This window comes from Notolepis coatsorum (genome assembly GCF_963971535.1).
Source record: "Notolepis coatsorum genome assembly, chromosome: 10".
Taxonomy (NCBI): domain Eukaryota; kingdom Metazoa; phylum Chordata; class Actinopteri; order Aulopiformes; family Paralepididae; genus Notolepis; species Notolepis coatsorum.
This window is the reverse complement of record NC_140174.1, coordinates 98,102,065-98,123,372: the sequence shown is the minus strand read 5'-3', so window position 1 is coordinate 98,123,372 and position 21,308 is coordinate 98,102,065. Positions and strand designations below refer to the sequence as shown.

General features: G+C 43.7%; 1 protein-coding gene across 1 annotated transcript in view; it reads right to left on the bottom strand.

Moving 5' to 3' along the window:
* LOC311236010 (clustered mitochondria protein homolog) overlaps positions 1 to 21,308 on the bottom strand; it is a 79,110-nt gene that overhangs the window by 1,521 nt on the left and 56,281 nt on the right. Inside the window, exons 14-28 of the mRNA XM_084323579.1 lie at positions 10,459 to 10,523; positions 10,262 to 10,366; positions 10,057 to 10,157; positions 9,804 to 9,956; positions 9,115 to 9,177; positions 7,886 to 8,118; positions 5,798 to 5,882; positions 5,146 to 5,299; positions 3,903 to 4,042; positions 2,573 to 2,653; positions 2,040 to 2,165; positions 1,814 to 1,923; positions 1,536 to 1,629; positions 1,031 to 1,159; positions 757 to 830 (exon numbers count right to left, since the gene is read on the bottom strand). Of these exons, the coding sequence (XP_084179705.1) occupies positions 757 to 830; positions 1,031 to 1,159; positions 1,536 to 1,629; positions 1,814 to 1,923; positions 2,040 to 2,165; positions 2,573 to 2,653; positions 3,903 to 4,042; positions 5,146 to 5,299; positions 5,798 to 5,882; positions 7,886 to 8,118; positions 9,115 to 9,177; positions 9,804 to 9,956; positions 10,057 to 10,157; positions 10,262 to 10,366; positions 10,459 to 10,523 (1,713 nt within the window). The remainder of the gene's footprint in view (positions 1 to 756; positions 831 to 1,030; positions 1,160 to 1,535; positions 1,630 to 1,813; positions 1,924 to 2,039; positions 2,166 to 2,572; positions 2,654 to 3,902; positions 4,043 to 5,145; positions 5,300 to 5,797; positions 5,883 to 7,885; positions 8,119 to 9,114; positions 9,178 to 9,803; positions 9,957 to 10,056; positions 10,158 to 10,261; positions 10,367 to 10,458; positions 10,524 to 21,308) is intronic.

Sequence of the window (21,308 nt, the reverse complement as noted above, 5' to 3'; positions counted from 1 at the left end):
GCTAATATGAACAGAAACGGCTAGTTCCATAGCTAATATGAACAGAAACAGTTAGTTCCATAGCTAATATGAACACATAAACAGTTAGTTCCATAGCTAATATGAACAGAAACGGCTAGTTCCATAGCTAATATGAACAGAAACAGTTAGTTCTATAGCTAATATGAACAGAAACAGTTAGTTCCATAGCTAATATGAACAGAAACAGTTCTATAGCTAATATGAACAGAAACAGTTAGTTCCATAGCTAATATGAACAGAAACAATTATATAGCTAATATGAACAGAAACAGTTCTATAGCTAATATGAACACAGAAACAGTTAGTTCTAGGGGTGTAACAATTCGACCCCACAACGATTCGATTACGATTCTTCAGGCAACGATTCAATGCATCATGAAATATCTTCATTTGACCCCGATTCGATTCGATTCTAAATGTATACACAAATGTGGCTGGGGGAACTGATTCACTCAGCATGAATAGACTATAGGTCAATAAAAAAATCGACATTAAAAAAAATAAAAAAAAATAAAAACTTTTATAACCGATTCTTACATTTTCAAATCGATGCAGTTGAATCGTCACCATAGGATTGATGCATTGCTACACCCCAGTTAGTTCTATAGCTAATATGAACACAGAAACAGTTCAGTTAGTTCTATAGCTAATATGAACAGAAACATGTGTAAATTGCAGTGGAGCCGTAGAAGGAGATTATAGTTTTATGCATATTATGCCCTAGTGGTGATTCACCTTTGTGAGTTCTTCCTGATCCCCGTCACCAGGACCAGTTGTTCCAGGATGGTGTCGTTTGCAGGGTTTACACACTGAAGACAAGGAAGACGACGGTGAGATTAACATCAGAAAGACAGATCATCAAATATGAACTACTTCAAGAACAAGAAGAGGCTCTAGAGATCGTCTATTCATATATTGACAGATTCACAGATATTTACATATTGGCTACAAAATAGGCTGCAACTTGTGTGTGCAACCTGTGTGCGTGAGGGATTGCGTACAGCCCTACCTCTGGTGATTGCGGCTCCGTCTGGTCAGCTCCTGCCTGTCTGAGAGAGCGCTCCACCCGCACTGCCTTCTGGGTAATGGAACGCAGGAACTCTGAGCTGCAGTGTGTCTGTGGGTGATCATCACCAAACTGATGGAGAAAACAGTGGTCAGCTAGCTAACACAATCAATATCTGAAATGAAGAAAAAACATCTTACTGTCCTATACATCATGCACTCTTCCTACTATACTAATAATGTCGTTACTACTATTCACTCAACACTGCAGCGCCCAAGTTTCAGCACTGTTTGATGAACATTGTTACTCAGCTGTAAGAGTTGTACCCTTCCTGCTGACTTGTCGTACAGAACTTGTAAGTCGCTTTGTATAAAAGCGTCAGCTAAATGACTAAATGTAATGTAACACAGGCACAGATGTTCGCGTTTTCTCGCTTTCTCAATATCTCTTTCTCTCTCTCTCTCACTCACTCACACCGATACATACACTGGGACACTGGGGTACAGACCATTACGGTGAACGCGGTGAAGGCCTCTTTCTCGTGGTTCATAGCAGATCGGTAGTCTCCCTTACCACACATCCACTGAGACAACAGGTGCTGACTAAACGGGAAACGGGGATAGAATATGAAGGGAGAGAAGAATGAGACCAGGGAAAGGAAAGAGAGGTAGAGCAGGGAGAAGGGAGAGCAGCATAAATGAGTGACCGTCTCTGTGGATCAAGGGGCCAGGCCACTAGGAACCTCGTCTGTGTACAGTACATGCTCAACAAGGTCGATCAAATTACTTGAGTGCTGTACGGAGTTCTGCAGAGCCGAAGAAGGAATTGTTGAGTCTGAGCGCGCTCTGTAGGAACTGTCCTGCTTGCTCTCCCGTCAGCACCAGCCCGAGGCAACTCTAGGGGGGCAAAAAAGGACAATAGGCTAAACGTTCTTTACACCGATATTATGCGACGGGATTATGTAAATAAGGTAGAGGAGTTGTTTATTCAGGGGTTCAAGGTGTGGACTTACGTCCAGCGTGGCCATGTAGGGATGGTCCTCTCCGTGGATGGTCAGCATCAGGAGTCGAGCTCTGAGGAGACACTTCTGCGCCAGAACGTGCTCTCCTCCAGCGTACACATACACAGCCAAAATGGCCTACAGGAAACACACATTTAGTAATAATAATAATAACAACCATAATAATAATAATCATTCTGTACTACTATATCAGGGTATCTGCAAGTTAAATTTAAGACTTTTTTAAGACCTTTTAAAGTGAATTCTTCAAAGTTAATCAAATGTTCACGCGTTCCATACAAGTTCTCGCCAGACACACACACCAAGCTCCCGGTAGCCCCGCAAAAAACTACTTGAATACAAAAACATTTCATATATTTATTTTAATCATATTTGACAGCCCCCAAAATGTAACACCTGTGCAAATTAAATTTAAGACTTTTTAATACCTTATAAGGCCTTAAATAGAGAATTATGAATTTAATCATTTTTAATACCCCGCAAATACCCTGTATATACACATACAGTTGTGTAACCGGACTCACATATTGATGCATGGTGTTGGGATGGTCAAAGCCGAGCACTCTCTCACTAATGACCACTGCTTTCAGCTGGACGCTGCGAGCCTGGAGGAGGAGACGGACAAAGTGAGCAGAAGTCACGGGGCAAGGAGTGCCCTCAGGACAAAGTGAGCAGAAGTTACGGGGCAAGGAGTGCCCTCAGGACAAAGTGAGCAGAAGTTACGGGGCAAGGAGTGCCCTCAGGACAAAGTGAGCAGAAGTTACGGGGCAAGGAGTGCCCTCAGGACAAAGTGAGCAGAAGTTACGGGGCAAGGAGTGCCCTCAGGACAAAGTGAGCAGAAGTTACGGGGCAAGGAGTGCCCTCAGGACAAAGTGAGCAGAAGTCACGGGGCAAGGAGTGCCCTCAGGACAAAGTGAGCAGAAGTTACGGGGCAAGGAGTGCCCTCAGGACAAAGTGAGCAGAAGTTACGGGGCAAGGAGTGCCCTCAGGACAAAGTGAGCAGAAGTTACGGGGCAAGGAGTGCCCTCAGGACAAAGTGAGCAGAAGTTACGGGGCAAGGAGTGCCCTCAGGACAAAGTGAGCAGAAGTTACGGGGCAAGGAGTGCCCTCAGGACAAAGTGAGCAGAAGTTACGGGGCAAGGAGTGCCTTCAGGTCAACTTTGACACTGACGATGGCATGAGGCTGAAAACATCATTCCCCCTGAATGACTGAAGTATGAAGATGACGTTTTAAGTGTACTTTTTTGAAAGCGGACATTAATCATTGTTGTGTATTCTTGGTCAATGCATCATGGAGTGCAGTGGTCGACACAAACTACAACGTCACATTTGGGCTGACATGATAGAAGGTGTTCCGACACCAGTGCCATCAAGCAGCACAGTGACAAGGTCGTGGGGATGAATGAATGAATGAATGAATGAAAACTTTATTTAACAGATTGCAGAATGGGTACAATACAGTAAGGCTCAATACACACAATTGTTAAGGGGATACAGACCAGATAAAGACGTTTGTCTTGTTTACATCAGGGTCCCCCATTTTCAATTCATAATGATCAGATTAGATCAGATTAGATTAAAATGTATTGTCATTATACAGCACAAGCACAGTACAAAATAAGTTTGGCATCCAACCAGAGTGCAAATGTAACAGTAAAGTGCAATAGCTAATCAGATGTACAGAGTTGTAGTATTAATATGTACCTACAATGATACAGGTATGAAGACAGTGTGGTAGTAGTCATACTGGCCAGCAGTGTAACTAGTAAGAGTAGGTAAGGGATATGTACAGATATAGATATGGAATCTACAGAGATATGTAAGAGGATTACATGCAGGTATTATATGGCCTACCTCTGCTGCCTGTCCCTGTAGGTAGGCCACCCTGGCCAACAGGCTGAGGCAGTGGCAGGCCTCCGGGTGGAGGTCATCACACACCATAGTGTACAGGTAGGACGCCTCCTTCAGACGATCATGGGCCTGGCTCAACAGACCTGAAGTCAGGGAAACAAACAGTCTCTTTCAGTGCTGTCCGCTCACATTCAATTCACTTCAAAATCCACACCTATTGTCCAAATGAACCCTTCAGACGATATAGTATTTGTTGCAGTCAATCCAAATCACTTGGAGAGTGAATGTGATCAGGGTATCTGTGGGGTATTAAAAAGTCTTAAAAAGTATTCAATTCATAATTCTCAATTTAAGGCCTTAAAATGTATTATAAAGTCTTACATTTAATTTGCACAGGTATTAAAATGTTTTGGGGGCAGCCCAGCTATCGGGAGCAGAAATAATATTAAATATATTAAATGTTTTTGTATTCAAGTCGTTGTTTGTTGCGGGGCTACCGGGAGCTTGGTGCATCTGACGAGAGCTTGTATTGAATGCGCAATAATGAAAAAAGGTATGCAAGTGCAGCCGCCAGTTCAGTGTCGCTATGTGTTTTTTTGTATGATCATGAAATTGGTATACAATTTTATTTTACTCTAAGTGGTATTAAAAATATCTTAAAAAGTCTTACATTTTACTTATTGAAACCTGCAGATACCCTGGTGATACATCTCCCAAAAGCCCTCAACCTTGGCTGTGAAAAAATTGTTCATCTGAAAACCTAAAATGGAGTCACATGGTTCTTCATCTGTATTTAAACAGACATATACATTACATTTTACATTTAGTAATTTAGCTGACGCTTTTATCCAAAGCTACTTACAAGTTCTGTAAAAGAAGTCAGCAGGAAGGGAACAACTCTGGCAGCTAAGGGTAAGTAACATTGTTCATCAAACAGTGTTGAACTTGAGTGCTACAGTGCATATTAGCATAGTAGGTAGTATAGGCAAGGTAGATTCCTTATATTAGTAGCAAAGTGCATAATAGGAAAATACAGTATGAAGGTTAGTCGTTTTTTTATAGACTGAGGCGAATAGATGGAGCCACTTGTGCACAGGTTGTGCTAAAATACCTCAGCTTATTTCTACATATAGATAAAGTATAGGTATAGATATTTCACACTGCAAATAAATGACAAAAAAGCTGAAGGAAAAACCATTGCTGAGCACAAAGTCTTCAAAGTCACGTTTCAAACTTGAGCTCTCACCTTTCTCAAGGGAGATCTGTGCACTGTGGAATGCCTTTGAAGCATCAGCGATCGCCATGTGAATGTGCTTGACGACGGGGAAGACATTGAGGATGTCATCTGGACCAATGGGGGCTTTGCTTTGGCTGTCGAGGAGGTAGTCTCTCAGTCTCAACTGTTAGGGACACAGTCAGACACAGTGAATGTTGTGACGACAATGCAAACACAATCAAACAAAAATAATCTGCCAGTCAAATTTGACATGGCAAGATTTTTTTTAAATAAGTACAAATATCTAGGGTTCTCTGTCCTGATTGGATAAAGTGGGAAGGGATACAGAATATGTATTTTGTGTTTACTGCAGAGCGGAGGGACTGGGAGACCCATGTTACTGACCAAACACTATCAGTAATGGCTGTCAGAATGTAGAGCTATTTAACACTTATTTGAAAAGTACCACTTACAGCATCTTTAAATATAATATTAAATATAGATTTTATGCTTGAATTTCTTATAATATTTACCCTTTTCTACATTTCTGTCATATTCATTGCTGTGTGTTCATCAACCCGAAATGTCTGCATTGTAGTGAATTGTCGACTTATCGAATATTTGTATCTATTTAAAGAACAAGGTGGTTGACTTTATCTATGTCCCATGTATCCGTGGTTACCTGTACTCCCGTCTTCAGACAGAACTCTCTCAGCAGAGACAGCTTCTGAAGTCCATACTGCTCCACTAGGTGGCTGACACCAGATCTGCCACAGAGGAAACGGGCCACACTGAAATCACTTATACACACACACCACTTGGATACTAGTCATGTTTTATACTGATAATGATATTGAACTATAGCGTTGTTAAAGGTGCTGTAAGTGGTATTTATTTTGTTAAAATATGTGTTAAATAGCTCTACATTCTGACAGCCATCACTGATAAGAGTGTCTGGTCAGTAACATGGGTCTCTCAGTCCCTCCGCTCTGTGGTAAACAGAAAAAAAGTTCTGGTATCTCGTTCCCACTTTATCCAATCAGGAGAGAGAACCCTTGATATTTTTACTTATTTCAATTTAGCAAATTTGCTTACTGCACTGGTAGATTATTTGACTCATTTCAAGGACACATTTGCTTAAAACTAGTCAGACCATTTTTGTAATGTGGAGTTCTCTCTCCTGATTGGATGAAGTGGGAACAGGATACCAGAACATGTATTTTCTGTTTACTGCAGAGCGGATGGACGGAGAGACCCACGTTACTGACCTATATCAGTGATGGCTGTCGGAATGTAGAGCTATTATTTTAACATGTAGACCAGGGGTTCCCAAAGTTTTCAGGCCGCGACCCCCGAAATAACGGTGTCAGAGAGCCGCAACCCCCACTATTATAGGAGGCAAATTTTATTTAAATTTTTTTATGGAAATGTATGGTTGAAACAGGCCAACGTTCAAACACACACACACACTAATAAGCATTGGAGGCTTTTAACCAGGGCCAGACTGGGGAAATCATTCAGGCCAGGAAATATAGTGTGAAATATAGCCCCAGTCAGGCCACTTTTTAAGCGGGGGGTCTGGGGGTCCCCCACCAGGAAATTTTTTGTTACAAAGACTTCATTTCCTGCATTCTGGTGCAGGATTTTTTTTATTTGTACTCTTTAAATGCCAGTGTTTGTGATGGCATCACAAATTATTGTTAAAAAACAGGCTAGCATGTATGATTAGCAACAACACTGATTTTGATGGATTTTCTGTTTTTTTGTAATGTCAGATTGAAAATAATACAATCTTTTATTCAACTTCAGCCCTGATCATAACACCACATATTCATTTTATAATTCTAACCCTTTAAATACCAGTGTGTGTGATGGCATATATTTGCAATATATCAAATGCAAAGTAGATTTTTCTGGGGGGGATTATTACAGGCTAGCATGTGTCAATGAATAGCAACAACACTGATTTTGATGGATTTTTTTGTAAGGGTCCCACCTCCACCAATCACATGCGGCTCCCTTTGTGTGTGTGTGTGAGCAAGAGAGAGAGAGATAGTTCTCCAACTTGTGTGAGTTGCAGTGATCTCCTGGTTGGTCCCCACCTAGGTTATCTAACTATTGCGCCGCTGCACCTAGAAACACTGGCCTGGCCTGCTTCTAAGTTCAGTGGCCTGACTGCATAAAAAAAAAGATTTATTACAGCACCTTTTTTTTTTTTTTTTTTATTGGTCTTTTTCCCCCTCCATTTTCCTCCGATTTTCTCCCATCCCAATGTTAGTCGTATGCCAATTCCCAGTCCCTTCCTGGTCGCTGCGCACTTACCCCCCACAGTCAGATCATCTGGGAGAGTGGAGGCTACCACGTGCTTCCTCCGACACACGTCCAGCCAATCACCGCTTCTTTTCACCTGGCAGCGCGGATTCTCATTGAGAGGGCGTAGCGTGTGGGAGGACCACACTATCCCCCTCACGTCCAATCCGCGCTTAGCAGGCGCCCCGACCGAACTGTAGGAGTCGCTGTTTACAACGACCCGGACCCACCCCGCCAGCTTCTCCCACCCTCTGATACAGCCAATTGTATCAGTGCAGACGGCCAGCCAAGCTGGTGACAACCCCGGAGCTGTGAGCTGGATTCGAACAGGCAAATCCAGCTCAGCTCCGGGGCTGGTGACGAACGCAATCTCCGCTCGGCCACCTAACCGCCTATTACAGCACCTTTAACAAACAGAGGAACAGAAGGAGAGGGGAAAAAAAAGAAAAGTGGTCCTCACCCCAGACTCTCGGTGAAGCCGTACGTCTCTGCCACGTCCTGGCCCACCAGGTTCCAGAGCTCGGCCCCTGTGAGCATGCTCCAGGGTGTGCTGTCAGGGGCCCCCGCCCCTCGGCCGCGCCGCCTCGACTTCTTCTTGGTCTCCTCCCCCGCGGGGGCGGGACTGAAGTGGGAAACTAACAGGCAGCAGAGGAAGTGACTGACGGCTGTGGAGATACTGGACACCTCTATACCCTGGGGAAGACACAAGGGGAGATTACCCAGAGTTACAAGATCTAAGGTACGGGCTCCTTCTGGAGCATCTGACCCTGTCGCTTTATCATCTTCTAGCTATGAGGTCTAGTATTGACAAACAAGAATGGATAGTAACAAAAACAATATTGAAGATGTCTGAATATACCTGCATATAATCCTTCTATATACCTACTTATACACCTGCATATAACCCATATAACTCTGTATGATAGCATGTACAAAAATTCGGTATATACCGTATATATATATATATAGTATATTATATATACAGTATAGGGATGTTCGATATTGGCTTTTTTACCGATATTGTCCAACTCTTAATTTCCGATACCGATATCAACCATACCGATATATGTAGGGTTCCCCCCCCCCCCCCCCCCCCAAAAACTGAATAATTTCTGGTAATTAACATTACATATCTCTTGTCGTGGAATTAACATACCATTATGCATACTTTTGACAATAAATAAAATAAGAATTTGTTCTTACTTGCTTGCCTGGGTAAATAAAGGTTAAATAAATATATATATTTTTTGAAAACCGATACCGATCATTTCCGATATTACATTTTAATGCCAATATCGGTAGGCCGATAATATCGGACATCCCTAATACAGTATATATATATATTTATTCTTACCGTATCTATCCATCTGTCTGTACATACCTGCATATAATCCTTTTATATAACTGTAGATACTATATTTATATCTGTACATATCCCTTACCTATTCTTACTAGTTATGCTGGCCAGTATGACTACTACCATAGTGTCTTTATACCTGTACATATTAATATTACAACTCTGTACATGCACCTGATCACCTGTACATTGTATATTACTATTGCACTTTACTGTTACATTTGCACCCTGGTTGGATGCCAAACTTCTTTTCGTTGTACTGTGCTTGTGCTGTATGATGACAATAAATGTGAATCTAATCTGAACATAAACCGTGTTGAAGATGAAGTTACCTGAACAAAGCCGTTGAAGATCCTCCTGGTTGAACGCACCACCATTTCAGCCGCGACCAACCTCTGTGGGACAGAAGACGCAAAGGCCGATAAGAAAACAGTTCAATCATGAAGACTACTTTGAATTGTGTATTGCCATGCTGTGGAAGAGTGCTGACTCCCCCCCCCCTTGTCTATGTGGCTTAATGAAATCTCTTCGTACATGGCATCAGAGAAAATAATGTTCAATCTTAAAAAAAAAACACACACATCTCTGGTCAAATGCTGGTCTGGCTTTAGGCAATACTTAGGACAGATTACACAGCAGGTTGACTATGTATGTTATTAATGATGTTCGTTTTTGTTTTTCTGATGGGTATTGGGTATATATTGCAATGAATGAAAATGTAAGTTTTGCTGTTTGGTATAGAAGTATGGGCACCTGCTCAGACAGGTGTAGCTGGGCTTACTAGGTACTCAAGTTGTGTAAAAATTGAATTTGTTGAGGTTTAATGTCTGGGGGTGGGGGGGGTCTGGTCTTGAGGTTTTTATTTAAAAAAATGTTAAGCCTTGGGGTGAAGGGGAGGTGATGTTGTCTGATCACTATGTACACTGATGCTGTAAACAGAAAAAGAAAAATACCAATAAACATATTGTTTAAAAAAAAAAAAAAGACTACTTTGAATTTTCCTGCGTCTCAAACTCCTCACCATAATATGCCTCAGGCGCTCCTTGCGTTCTGATTGGCTGATGGCGTTGGCCACGCGGCCCAGATAGCGGAGGTTGATGCCTCTCCGGTGGAGCGCTTGTTTCAGCGACGCTCCGTCCATGGGCACCTCGACGCCCAGGAGGCAGTACTCCACCTGCCCAACGCACAAACGCAAGCATGCAGACATATGGAATGCTTGTTGCATAGCTACGACAGGCGTGTTCTAATGACAGGCGTAGTGGCGCTCCACTTACAAAGGCAGGTATTTGTTGTGTGGTGATTAAGGCCGCGGCTTGTCTCAGCAGTTTCTCCTGCAGCTTGGTGGACTCGCCGTCGCAGCTGGGGAAAGACAATCCTGAGGACACAGAGCCAGGAGGAGTCACTCATCTTTCACAAAAACACCTGCGTGTGTGAACGTGCGACTGTGTGCAACGCATGTGTCTCGTTTGCCCTGGTTACCTGGGGAGAAGGTGTTTGGGTTGAACCGCATCTCGAAGATGATGTCGCTGACCGAGCCCACTTCCTTACAAGCAGCCCGCACCGCGTTAGTGCCCGGAGTGTCACCTATGAGCGAGAGACGGGTTGGTCACCAAACGTCTCTCTTGAATTGCCACTATTGTTGTCCTTTATTTAAGTCAAATCGACGTGCACCTCACCTTCTTCTTCAAAGCCGCCGTCCGCGTCCATCTTCTCCTTGACATGCTGCGTGAACTGGGAATGTCTGAGACAGAGAGTCAGAAAGAAACTTGTTATCTTTGCACAAACTCATAAATAGTGAGTTTAAATAGGCTAACCCATTTAAAACTCCCCCTGAACCCTGAACTGGGTTCAATAATGCCATTACTACAGTATAAGCTGGGTTTGCTCTATATCTGTGTCATTATGAATTGAAAATGGGGGACCCTGATGTAAACAAGACGAAAGTATTTTTCTGGTCTGCACCCCCTTAACAATTGTGTGCATTGAGCCGTACTGTATTGTACCCATTCTGCAATCTGTTAATAAAGTTTTCAATCAATCAATCAATCAATCAATCTACAGCACACGGTTTTTAAATCAGACAAGCGATTCCACCGTTTGTGATGACATTAAATATGCCGTGCTAGCTAACAGTGAATTGTGGAAAATAAGTGACCTATGAAATCATATTTGTCATGTAATGGCATGTAATTAGTACGACAAGATGGTGCGTCTCAGGTATGAATATGTTCCTCAGACCACAATCAGAATCAGCAGATACGTTACAAAAAAGTGATATGAAGGGGCGGTCAGGTGGCGTAACGGAGATTGCGTTCGTCACCAAACCCCGGAGCGGCTAGATTCGCCTGTTCGAATCCAGCTCACAGCTCCGGGGTTGTCACCAGCTTGGCTGGCCGTTCACACTAATACAATTGGCAGTATTAGAGGGTGGGAGAAGCTGGCGGGGTGGGTCCGGGTCGTTGTAAACAGCGACTCCTACAGTTCGGTCGGGGCGCCTGCTAAGCGCGGATAGGACTTGAGTGGGATAGTGTGATCCTTCCACACGCTACGCCCTCTCAATGAGAATCCGCGCTGCCAGGTGAAAAGAAGCGGTTGATTGGCTGGACGTGTGTCGGAGGAAGCACGTGATAGCCTCCACTCTCCCAGACCAACTGTGGGGGGTAAGTGCGCAGCGACCAGGAAGGGGATTGGGAATTGGCATAACGACTAACATTGGGATGGGAGAAAAATCGGAGGAAAAATCGGAGGTGTCCTTATGTATATATATATAGAGGGAGTAATGTATAATAATATGTTCTATATAGGCATGTGTTGTTTGTTGTGTTCTTTTGTCTCCCTCTTGTGTCTACATATCCCCATTCTCAGGTGTCTCAGGCCCCGTCCACACGAACGCTGGTTTTAATGTAACCGTGATTGTATGTGCGCAGTTGCACTGTTCGGCCACACACAACCGGGGATTTGCTACACTGCAACCGCGGTCTTTGAAACCGGTGGCCAGGGTGGAGTTGTGCGGTTTTGCAGTTGCGTGTGGGCATAACAACCGAGGTTATTCCCAGTGTTTACAGCAGAGCTGTCGCAATTATTCCCCATGTTCACGGCAGACCGCGGGGTAGAGAGATTATAGCAGAGCCAACTACACCAGTGTTTACAGCAGTCCCAAGTAGCGTTATATGAAAATGATTGTAACAAACTTTTGTTCGAAACGTATCGTCTGTGTTGAAGAGTGTTGTGATCGACTGATGTCTTGTCGCATTCCTGACCTGACGCTGAGAGTAAACATGTAGCTGCAGCTAAACTAAACTCATGTGTTGTCAAGTTATTGTTATAAGGAACCCAGTCCAGGGCCCCGTTCCCCGTACCTGGATAACTGAGTTAGCCGGATAACTTTCGGTTAAGTCTGACTTAAGCCGGACTTTCCGGCTCCCCGTACCTGGATTTTCCAAATCACCATGACAACAGATCCAAAAGTTTGAGCCTGGTCGAAAGCAGGGTTTAAGTTCAAGTTAGCCGGATCAACCATCGCCACGCCCCCGCAAAGAAGTGACAGCCCGTTTCCTGAAATTATTCCCACAGTCTACGATCTGCATTATACCATTCTGAATTACGTTTTTGTGCTCCATTCTTCCAGAGGGGGCTTTTGAAATGTAAAATAGACCCAAAATGCTGATACTAAATTCACTTTGTCCTAAATAATGCACGTTATATATACCGTGGCGCTCGCTCGGTGCGATGTACACATTATGACTTTGTGGTTATTTTAATTGTAACTGGGATTAAGATGTCTGATGAGATGCGCTGTTTGACGGATTTGAGAAATTGAATGAGCCGTTGACGTCACATTAATGAATGAGGATAAAGAAATAAAACTTCATTCAAAATAAAGAATATTCTAAACACGGGTCTCTCGTTCATTAATGTATAAACAATGAATTTATCGCATCTGGCACAGTGGCGCAGTGGTAGTGCTCAACCCTGCCAACCCAGCGACCGGTGTTCGAAACCCTGTGTTTCCAATATAATTTTTTTGAATATAATATTAATGATTATACGCCAAAGTAGCCTGGTTTTAAGTTAAAATATTATAAATCTACATGCATTGAGGATGTCATTCTTTATATAGCTCTCAACGTGCACCAAATTGAATTATTCCTATATTGCAAAAAGAAGGAAAAGACTAGGGTTTCGAACCCCGGTCGTCTGCGTGAAAGTCAAAAGAACAACCCGTTAGACCACAGTGGAGATAAGTAAAAGATCGACCACACATCAATCAATGGGTAAGAGAGCCGTATCGTAATTCTGTATAACAGTTTAACTAATTATTTTCGCTAGCAAGATCTCATTTGATTATTCAATCCAGCAGGCAAGTTTAAAGAAATATAATCTGATTGATTGAGGTAACGAGGGACTTAAAATTTGCCTAGATAACGCATTTAACTTGTCGGCGAGGCGATTGAGCCGTATTGCAATCTGTCAATAAAGTTTTAAATCAATTAATCAATCAATGCCGTTAGAGAATCAGGATCTCTGCCATCGATACGTGCTGGCTTTTCAACTGAAGCGGCCGCGCGCATTTATCCTGGGGCCCAAGTCTGAATCGAGTTAACGAGACTGAATCCACCTTCGAGGAACAGGAAAATCCCGGCTTCAAACATCGGGTTAACTGAAGCTGGATAATGACATCTTGATCGACTTAGTTGAACCAGGTACGGGGAACGGGGCCCAGACTGCATCCCCTTAATTGTTTGTATTGAGCCGTATTGTATTGTACCCATTCTGCAATGTGTTAAATAACGTTTACATCCATTTCATATCGGTAACGTTACCACAATACGTTAGCATTTAAGCTATATACTATACATGGATATAGCCATTCACATTAGCATGTAGCTAACAACACCGGCGGTCTTTTGTGAGACTAAACTATCCGCTCTTGGTGGTAAATTGTGTTGCTGATGGTTTTGTTTCATCAACAAAATGAGAGGCAGAACACAGTGAATGTATCCGTTTGTTTATTGCAGTTTCTTTCTTTGCTGAAAATAATATGTTCCGTTGGCAAAATGATCCAGTCCAGCTGTGCTTCTAAACAGGAAGTTTACTTCTTCTTCTTCAGTTAATTAATGGCAGATCGCGACCCAACAGGAAGTTTAGTGAGCGTACAGCCTTTTCTGATTGGTTGAAATGGCCTTCATGTCTGAACAACATCGCCGCCTACTGCTTTGGCATTGTATTACATTGTACTAAATGTATCGGTTGCTGGGATCCCAGCTCTGCCGTGAGTACGCAGTTATACACGGTTGTCCACCTGTGTTCACCGTGTGGACGGAGTTTTATTTTTTCAAACTTCGGTCATATTAAATCCAAACGCTCGTGTGGACAGGGCCTCAGTTCCAGCAACAGCAGCAGCAGCAGCAGCTGAGGCTCGTCAGGCAATCAAGTTCCACACTCCTTCATATACCCATTGTGTGCAGTGTTAGTTTAGCTCCCTGGTTGGTTTGGTTGTGGTAACTATTCTTGGTCTGTGTGAGAGAGCTCTTTGTGTGTTCTGGTAATAGAGCTGGTGAAGGCTCTGGCACTTTGTGCTGTTAGTTAGTTTAGGAGGTATGTTTAGTGTTGTGTATCTTTATTATATAAACTGTATCTTTAGTGTTGTATCTTTGGTGTAGAGCTGGTGGCAGAGCTCTGGTTCATTAGAATTGTTCTTTAGTGGAATCATAGTAACTTTTGGTGTTCATTATCATTTGTATAATAATAATGATAATGGCTTGGATTTATATAGCGCTCTTCATGACACCCAGAGCGCTTCACAGAGTCCATTATTCGTTCATACACAGTCATACCGGTGGTGGTAAGCTACAATTGCAGCCAGAGCTGCCCTGAGGCAGACTCACAGAAGCGTGGCGAATAATCATCGCCTACGGCCCCTCCGACCACCACCAACATTCATTCACATGCATACACATTCATACGAGGCAAGTAGGTTAAGTGTCTTGCCCAAGGACACAACGGCGATGGGATGGACATGGGCTTGAGCGGGATTCGAACCACCAACCCTTCGATCATTGGACGACCCGCTCTACCCCTGAGCCAAAGCCGCCCCACTGTTTTGTTCCTAACCCGTGTATATTTATTCCTCGTCACCCAGCCTATGGTGATTGTTTTTCTTGTATATTAATCTTTTGTTTCGCACACAGGGACAATTGAGGACAGGAAGATACCCTGGGGTCTACATTTTGCATCACGTAGGTGACCTACGGTTAAAGACACCAGCCTTAGAAGTGAGCACCGCAGGGAGCTCCAGTAGCTCACCATGTACCTCGACGCGAAAGCGTCGGGGAATACCGTGCTGCGTCACGGATCTGGTTGACTCCGAGTTCGATTCCCGGACCTGCCGTCATTTGCCGAATGTCTTCCCCTGTTCTCCCTCCCGTTTCACCCTGCATCTGTCGGTCATGCTTGACCAGAAAAGCGATAAATGCTAAAAAAAAATGAAGTTAAAAAAAAAAAAAACGTGAGCACCGCCACCTGTACTTTTGGGCGTCCGCGCCTGTAAGGGGGGGTGGGCTTTAATTTCCTTTTTATATTTCATTTGGTGCCACTGGTAGGTCCTCCTTGCTCTCTGTGTTGCTGAGTTTTGTGTTTTGTGAAATAAATATTATTATTTTGCAAATAGTTTCTTGGGTTTTGTGTCGCTGCACCCTCACCTACCCTGTCTGTGGCCTTGTGTTGCGTCTCCCCACTGGGGTGCGTAACAAATGGGGGCTCGTTAATAGGCGACAGGCGGTTGGTGTTGGTGTGCAGTTGGTTAGGTTGGTTTTTGGTGGTAATTTGGTCTGTGTATGTTTGCGCTGGTGTCTCTTTGTAGACATGGCGTCTTTTAGTGTGGAGGAGTTTCTGCGTGATCCCTCAATTGATAATTTGGATCAGTGTAGGAAGGAGGATCTATGTGCTATCGCCTCGCATTTTCAGGTCAGCCTTGCTAAAAGTTTGGCAAAGGCTGACCTGAGGGAGGAGGTGGTACGCATATTGGTGTATAAGAAGGTGCTCGGTGTAGGTGAGGGGGCGTCTTTTATTTCTTCCCCTCATTCTGGCTCGGACGAGGAGCATGAGGGAGAGGGAGTTGGGGCGGATGCAGAGGGGGAAGAGGATAAGCCTCCCCTTTCAGGTGTCGCGTCTCCAGTGCCCGGTCATGCTTCACCTTTCCCTGGGGGGAGTACTGAAGAGGCCAGTCTTCAGTTGAGTTTGGCACGGTTACAGTTTGAGGAAAGGGAGAAGAAGGAGGAGAGGGCCCACAGGTTAGCTATTAGGAGGCTGGAGGCTGACAGAGAACCACCGGGTGGACGCTGAGGTTAAAATTAAGCAACTGGAGCTTGAAGCTGCTAAAACTGGGAGTTCTGCTCGACCCTCTTCCACGGCTGTGGGGGCTTATGATGTGAGTAGACTTATATCTCTAGTACCTCAATTTCGTGAGGCGGAGGTAGACTCCTATTTTAATGCTTTTGAGCGAGTTGCTACCTCTTTAAAGTGGCCTAAAGAGGTCTGGGCTCACTTGCTCCAATGTATACTCACTGGGAAAGCCCAGGAGATTTTGTCTGCCCTCCCTCTCAGTGACAGCTTGTCTTATGACATTATCAGGGCGGCTGTACTTAGGGCCTATGAACTAGTGCCGGAGGCATATAGGCAAAAATTCCGAGCTCACAAAAAGTTGCCTGGCAGGACTTTTGTGGAGTTCGCTCGTGAGAAGGAGTCTCTGTTTTTTCGGTGGTGTAAGGCGAGTGACGTGTCTGATTTGAATTCGCTGTCTGAGTTACTGTTGCTGGAGGAATTTAAATGTAGTCTGTCTGACCGTTTGGCTACATATCTGAGTGAGCAGAAAGTTGGTACGTTGGCTCAGGCTGCAGTGCTCGCTGACGAGTTTGTGCTGACCCATAGGCAAACTTTTGGTACACTACGTCATGAGGGTAGGACCTTTTATCCCTCTGCTCCCACTCCAGCTAGGTCACACGTTAGTCCGCCGCAGATCCGCTGCAGTGGCTATGTTGGACAGACTAGTCCGCCCCGATCAGTGTCTCCCCGCTACAAGGAGGAGCGAGAGTGTTTTTACTGTCATCAGGTGGGCCACGTTATAAGTGACTGTTATTTTGAAGCGCAAGGAGCAGTCTCAGACAGATGGACGACCTAAAGTGGTTGGTTTAGTCCAGACAGTGTGTGACATACCAGGGCCCAGTTACAATCCGTTTATGTCGGACGGGTTGGTTTCGCTCAGTGGCAGTGAGTTGGACCAGCGTCCAGTACGCATACTGCGGGATACTGGGGCAGCACAGTCATTCATTGTATCAGACATGTTACCATTTTGTGTTGAGTCATCGACTGGCTCTGATGTGTTGGTGCAGGGGATCGAGATGGGCTTTGTGTCTGTGCCCCTCCATCGGATACATTTAACCTGCGGGTTGGCAAAGGGGGTGTTGGAGGTGGGCGTGCGCCCGTCATTACCAGTGAGAGGTGTCACCTTTTTATTGGGTAATGACATCGCTGGTGGCAGAGTTATGCCATGTGTTGAAGTTTTGGAGCGCCCTACTATTTTGCACGGTAATGTGTTGGCTCCATGGCTCCCAGAAGTATTGCCAGTGTGTACGATCACCCGTGCTCCACAACCTGTAGTTGTGACGAGTGATCGGGTGACGATTCAGCAGGGTACACTTGCCTCTGAGGCAACACGGTTACCCAGGACTCGTGGTAAGCTGGTGGTTGCCCAGAGTGAAGACGCTGGTTTGGCCACATGTTCAGTTACTGCTCCTGCTCCGGGGATAGCTGGAAGCAGGGGAGTGGTCAATTCTGTTGTGAATAAAATTCAGTCAATAGGCGGCCCTTTGAGGCTGTTAAGGAGGCAGCTGATGGGAGAGGCTCTTCACAGCAAACCTCAGGTGAGGGGTTTGTTGTCTTGTGTGTGCAGGCTTGAAAAGCGGCTGCATGAGGCTAGTACTGTCTCTAAGGGGGGTCTCTCTGCTGCTCAGCGTATTGTGACGCTGCAGTTTGTACAGTGCTGTGCAGACTCTCACATTGTATTATGTGTTTTTCTTTGTGAGAAGGAAGAGGGCAGCAGTCTGCCATTGTGCGTTTTAACCGTATGGACCATCCCTCTGTTTTTTTTTGGGAGGTGCCTTCTCAGACCTCGGTCTTAAAGCTTTTGATGTTGGTGTTGGGACTGCTGTACCCCTGGACATTTTGTGTCAACAGCACCCCTGGTCATGTCAATGCTACCAGGAGAGGTATGAGGAAGCGGAAGGTGATGGTCTGGTTGGTTGATGGCGGTGGTAGGATATTTTGCTTGTGTTATGATGTGTGTTCTTTGAAAAAAAAAAGATGGGGGACTTGGGTGTTATGTATTGTGTTGTCGCCAGCCATGGGCTGACTCTTTATGGGGGGGGGGGGTGTTACAGACGGTGTCCTTATGTATATATATATATATATATATAGAGGGAGTAATGTATAATAATTAGGGCTGTCAGTTTATCGCGTTAATTAGATTAATTAATTACACAGCAAATTATCGTGTTATGAAAATTAACTCAAAATGTATTACAATTTTTTTTTTTTTTTTTTATAATTTTTTTTGTGTATCTCATTCATTCCATGATAATGTAGAATACACATTTACAGACTTTTTTTTAATATGGTCCATTTGCATGTTCTTGGTATCTGATTCTAGGGACATCTATGAATCTCAGGGAATGTATTCCCAGTGTCAGAAATACTGTGGGCTAGATCCACAAAGAATGGATTGCACGGTGCAAGTTGCACCCTTACTTACAATTCATTATGAATTGAAAATGGGGGACCCTGATGTAAACAAGACGAAAGTCTTTCTCTGGTCTGCATGCCCATAACAATTGTGTGTATTGAGCCATACTGTATTGTACCCATTCTGCAATCTGTTAATAACATTTTCATTCAATCAATCAATCTGCGCGGTGATTGATTGAATGAAAATTTTATTTTGAGTCAATTGTAATGAACCAAATGAGAATATCAATACATTTTTTTTTATCTTTGACTGTGAATAACACCATGCTCAAATTGACCAGACCTGAAAAATCTAAGCAAATTAATAGATGGAAGATGATTAAACAGAAGGTTTTGTACTAGATACAGTACTGAATTCTGCCATCTGGACACATGCAATTGGAAATATGATTATAGAATATAGAATTTCAGGCATAAAATGGTTATGCGATTAAAATGTGATTAATTAGATTAATTAATTACAAATCGCCTGACAGAACTAATAATAATATGTTGTATATATAGGCATGTGTTTGTTGTGTTCTTTTGTCTCCCTCTTTTTTTTTTTAACTTACATTTTTATTAACATTTATAGACAAACAACACTTACACAAAAATGGATCCCATAACACAATATGAAAGAATGCAGTGAACATAAATGGTTACATGAATAGCATTGTTGGTTATATGTTTCCACTACAGTTGTTCTTCCAGGCACTTAATACAAAGACTGATTGTATACCGCCCTTGTACAGGTATAGACAAATTTAATATCTACTCAAAAGGATTAGATACTGACTAAGGCAAATATGTATGGTATGGGTCCAGTGACCCTCCTTGAATTTCCTTCTTCTCTTATCCTTCGCCCTTTCTATTTCTTTTATACTAAATTTCTCTCTGCCTTTTGATTCACCCATTTACAAACCACATCTTCCTTGATTATTAGTACAACATTGTTAAACAGACATAAATAATAAAGTACAAAAAATGTAATACAATTGTAATGCCCAAAAAAATGAAAAATAAAATCAGAAAATACTAACTAAGTCAAAAGTGTGTGACATGGGTTCAGAGACCCTCCTTGAACCTCTTTCCTCCTTTACCCTTCGCCCTCTTGTGATGCATTTGGTTCTTCCTCTGTGATGTCGTTTTCGTTCCCCTTGTAATCCTCCCACTTTCCCCATCTTTCTCCAAATTTCTCTTCCTGTAACCTCAGCATGTGTGTTATCCTCTCCATATCCTGTATCTCCTCCACTATTCCTACCCATTGTGCTATTGTCGGTGGGTCTTCTTTGTACCACAGTCTTGTTATTGCTTTTCTGGCCGCTATCAACATTATCTTTATTAAATATTTGTCCCCCCCTTGTATTCCCTCGTGTGTCAGGTCTCCTAAGTAAAGCACCAGTCCTGTTTGTGGTAACCCGTATCCTAATATTCTGATCATTGCCTCCCCTATCTCCTCCCAATACCCCTTCAGCTTCTGACATCCCCAGAATATGTGCGTGTGATTTGCCCCCTCCTTCCCACACATCCTCCAGCATGCTCTTTGTGTTGGTGCATATTTTCCCTTCAGCTCTGGGGTTATAAAGAATCTGATTATGTTTTTCCATCCAAACTCTTTCCATATCCTCGATCCTGTTGTTGAATGTTGCACCTCGCATATGTTCCCCCATTCCTTCCCTGTTATTCCTATCTCTAGTTCTCTCTCCCATTTCTCCCTTATATAATTGGTCGTGTGTCCCTTGCTGGTCATTATAGCCCGGTACAGTGCTGATATTACCCTTCCTTTCCCTCCTTCGTATGCCCTTACTATCATCCTAATTATTCCATTCTGTTCTTCTTCCTTGTCCCCTCTTATTTCTTTATTATAGTAATCTCTAATCTGTAGATATCTGAAGTGGTCCTTGTTTTCTAGTCCAAATTTCTCCTTTAATTTTTGTAGTGTTTGCATTTCCCCCTTCTCTATCATTTTGCATATCGCTGTTGCCCCCCCCCCCTCTCCCACCTTCTGAATCCATGGTCCAGCCTCCCTGGTTTGAATCTCTTGTCATCAAGTCAAGTCAAGTCAAGAGTTTTAATTGTCACGGCATACAAGTATACAATGAAATGCGGGTGGTCTTGCCCGCAACGATGTGCAATACAGTGGTACAACATATAATAGAATCCAATAAAAAAAAAAACATTGTGCAATAAACAGGTAACAGGTAACATGGTGTGACATCTCGGTATCTGTACATAGTTGTTTACAGAGCATATAGGACATGCTAGGTAGCTTTGGTAGTGCAATACACTGTTCCCGTTATTCTAATTTAAAGTGGCCTTTCCTTTTGGCCATAAGTGTGCGGCATGAGTGTGTGCCCGCTCATGTTAAAGTGTTAAGTGGCTGCTAGTGTGTGAGCGTGCACAGCGTGCGTGTCGTGTGTGTGTTCATGTGTGCTTGTGTGTGGATAGTTCAGTGTTCTGTGGCACTCAATGTTCATTGTTCAGGGCTCTGATGGCCTGGGGGAAGAAGCTGAGCCTAAGCCGCTCTGTCCTAGTAGCTGGGGTTCGCAGGCGTCTGCCTGACCTCAGCAGCTGGAACAGGCTGTTATTGGGGTGGTGAGGGTCTTTCATTATCCTGCAGGCTCTGGATTTGCACCTCTTGTTGTATAGAACCTGCAGGGGAGGTAGTGCAATACCCGTGGTACGCTCGGCTGAGCGCACCACTCTCTGTAGGGCCTTTTTGTCTTGTGCCGTGCTGTTTCCA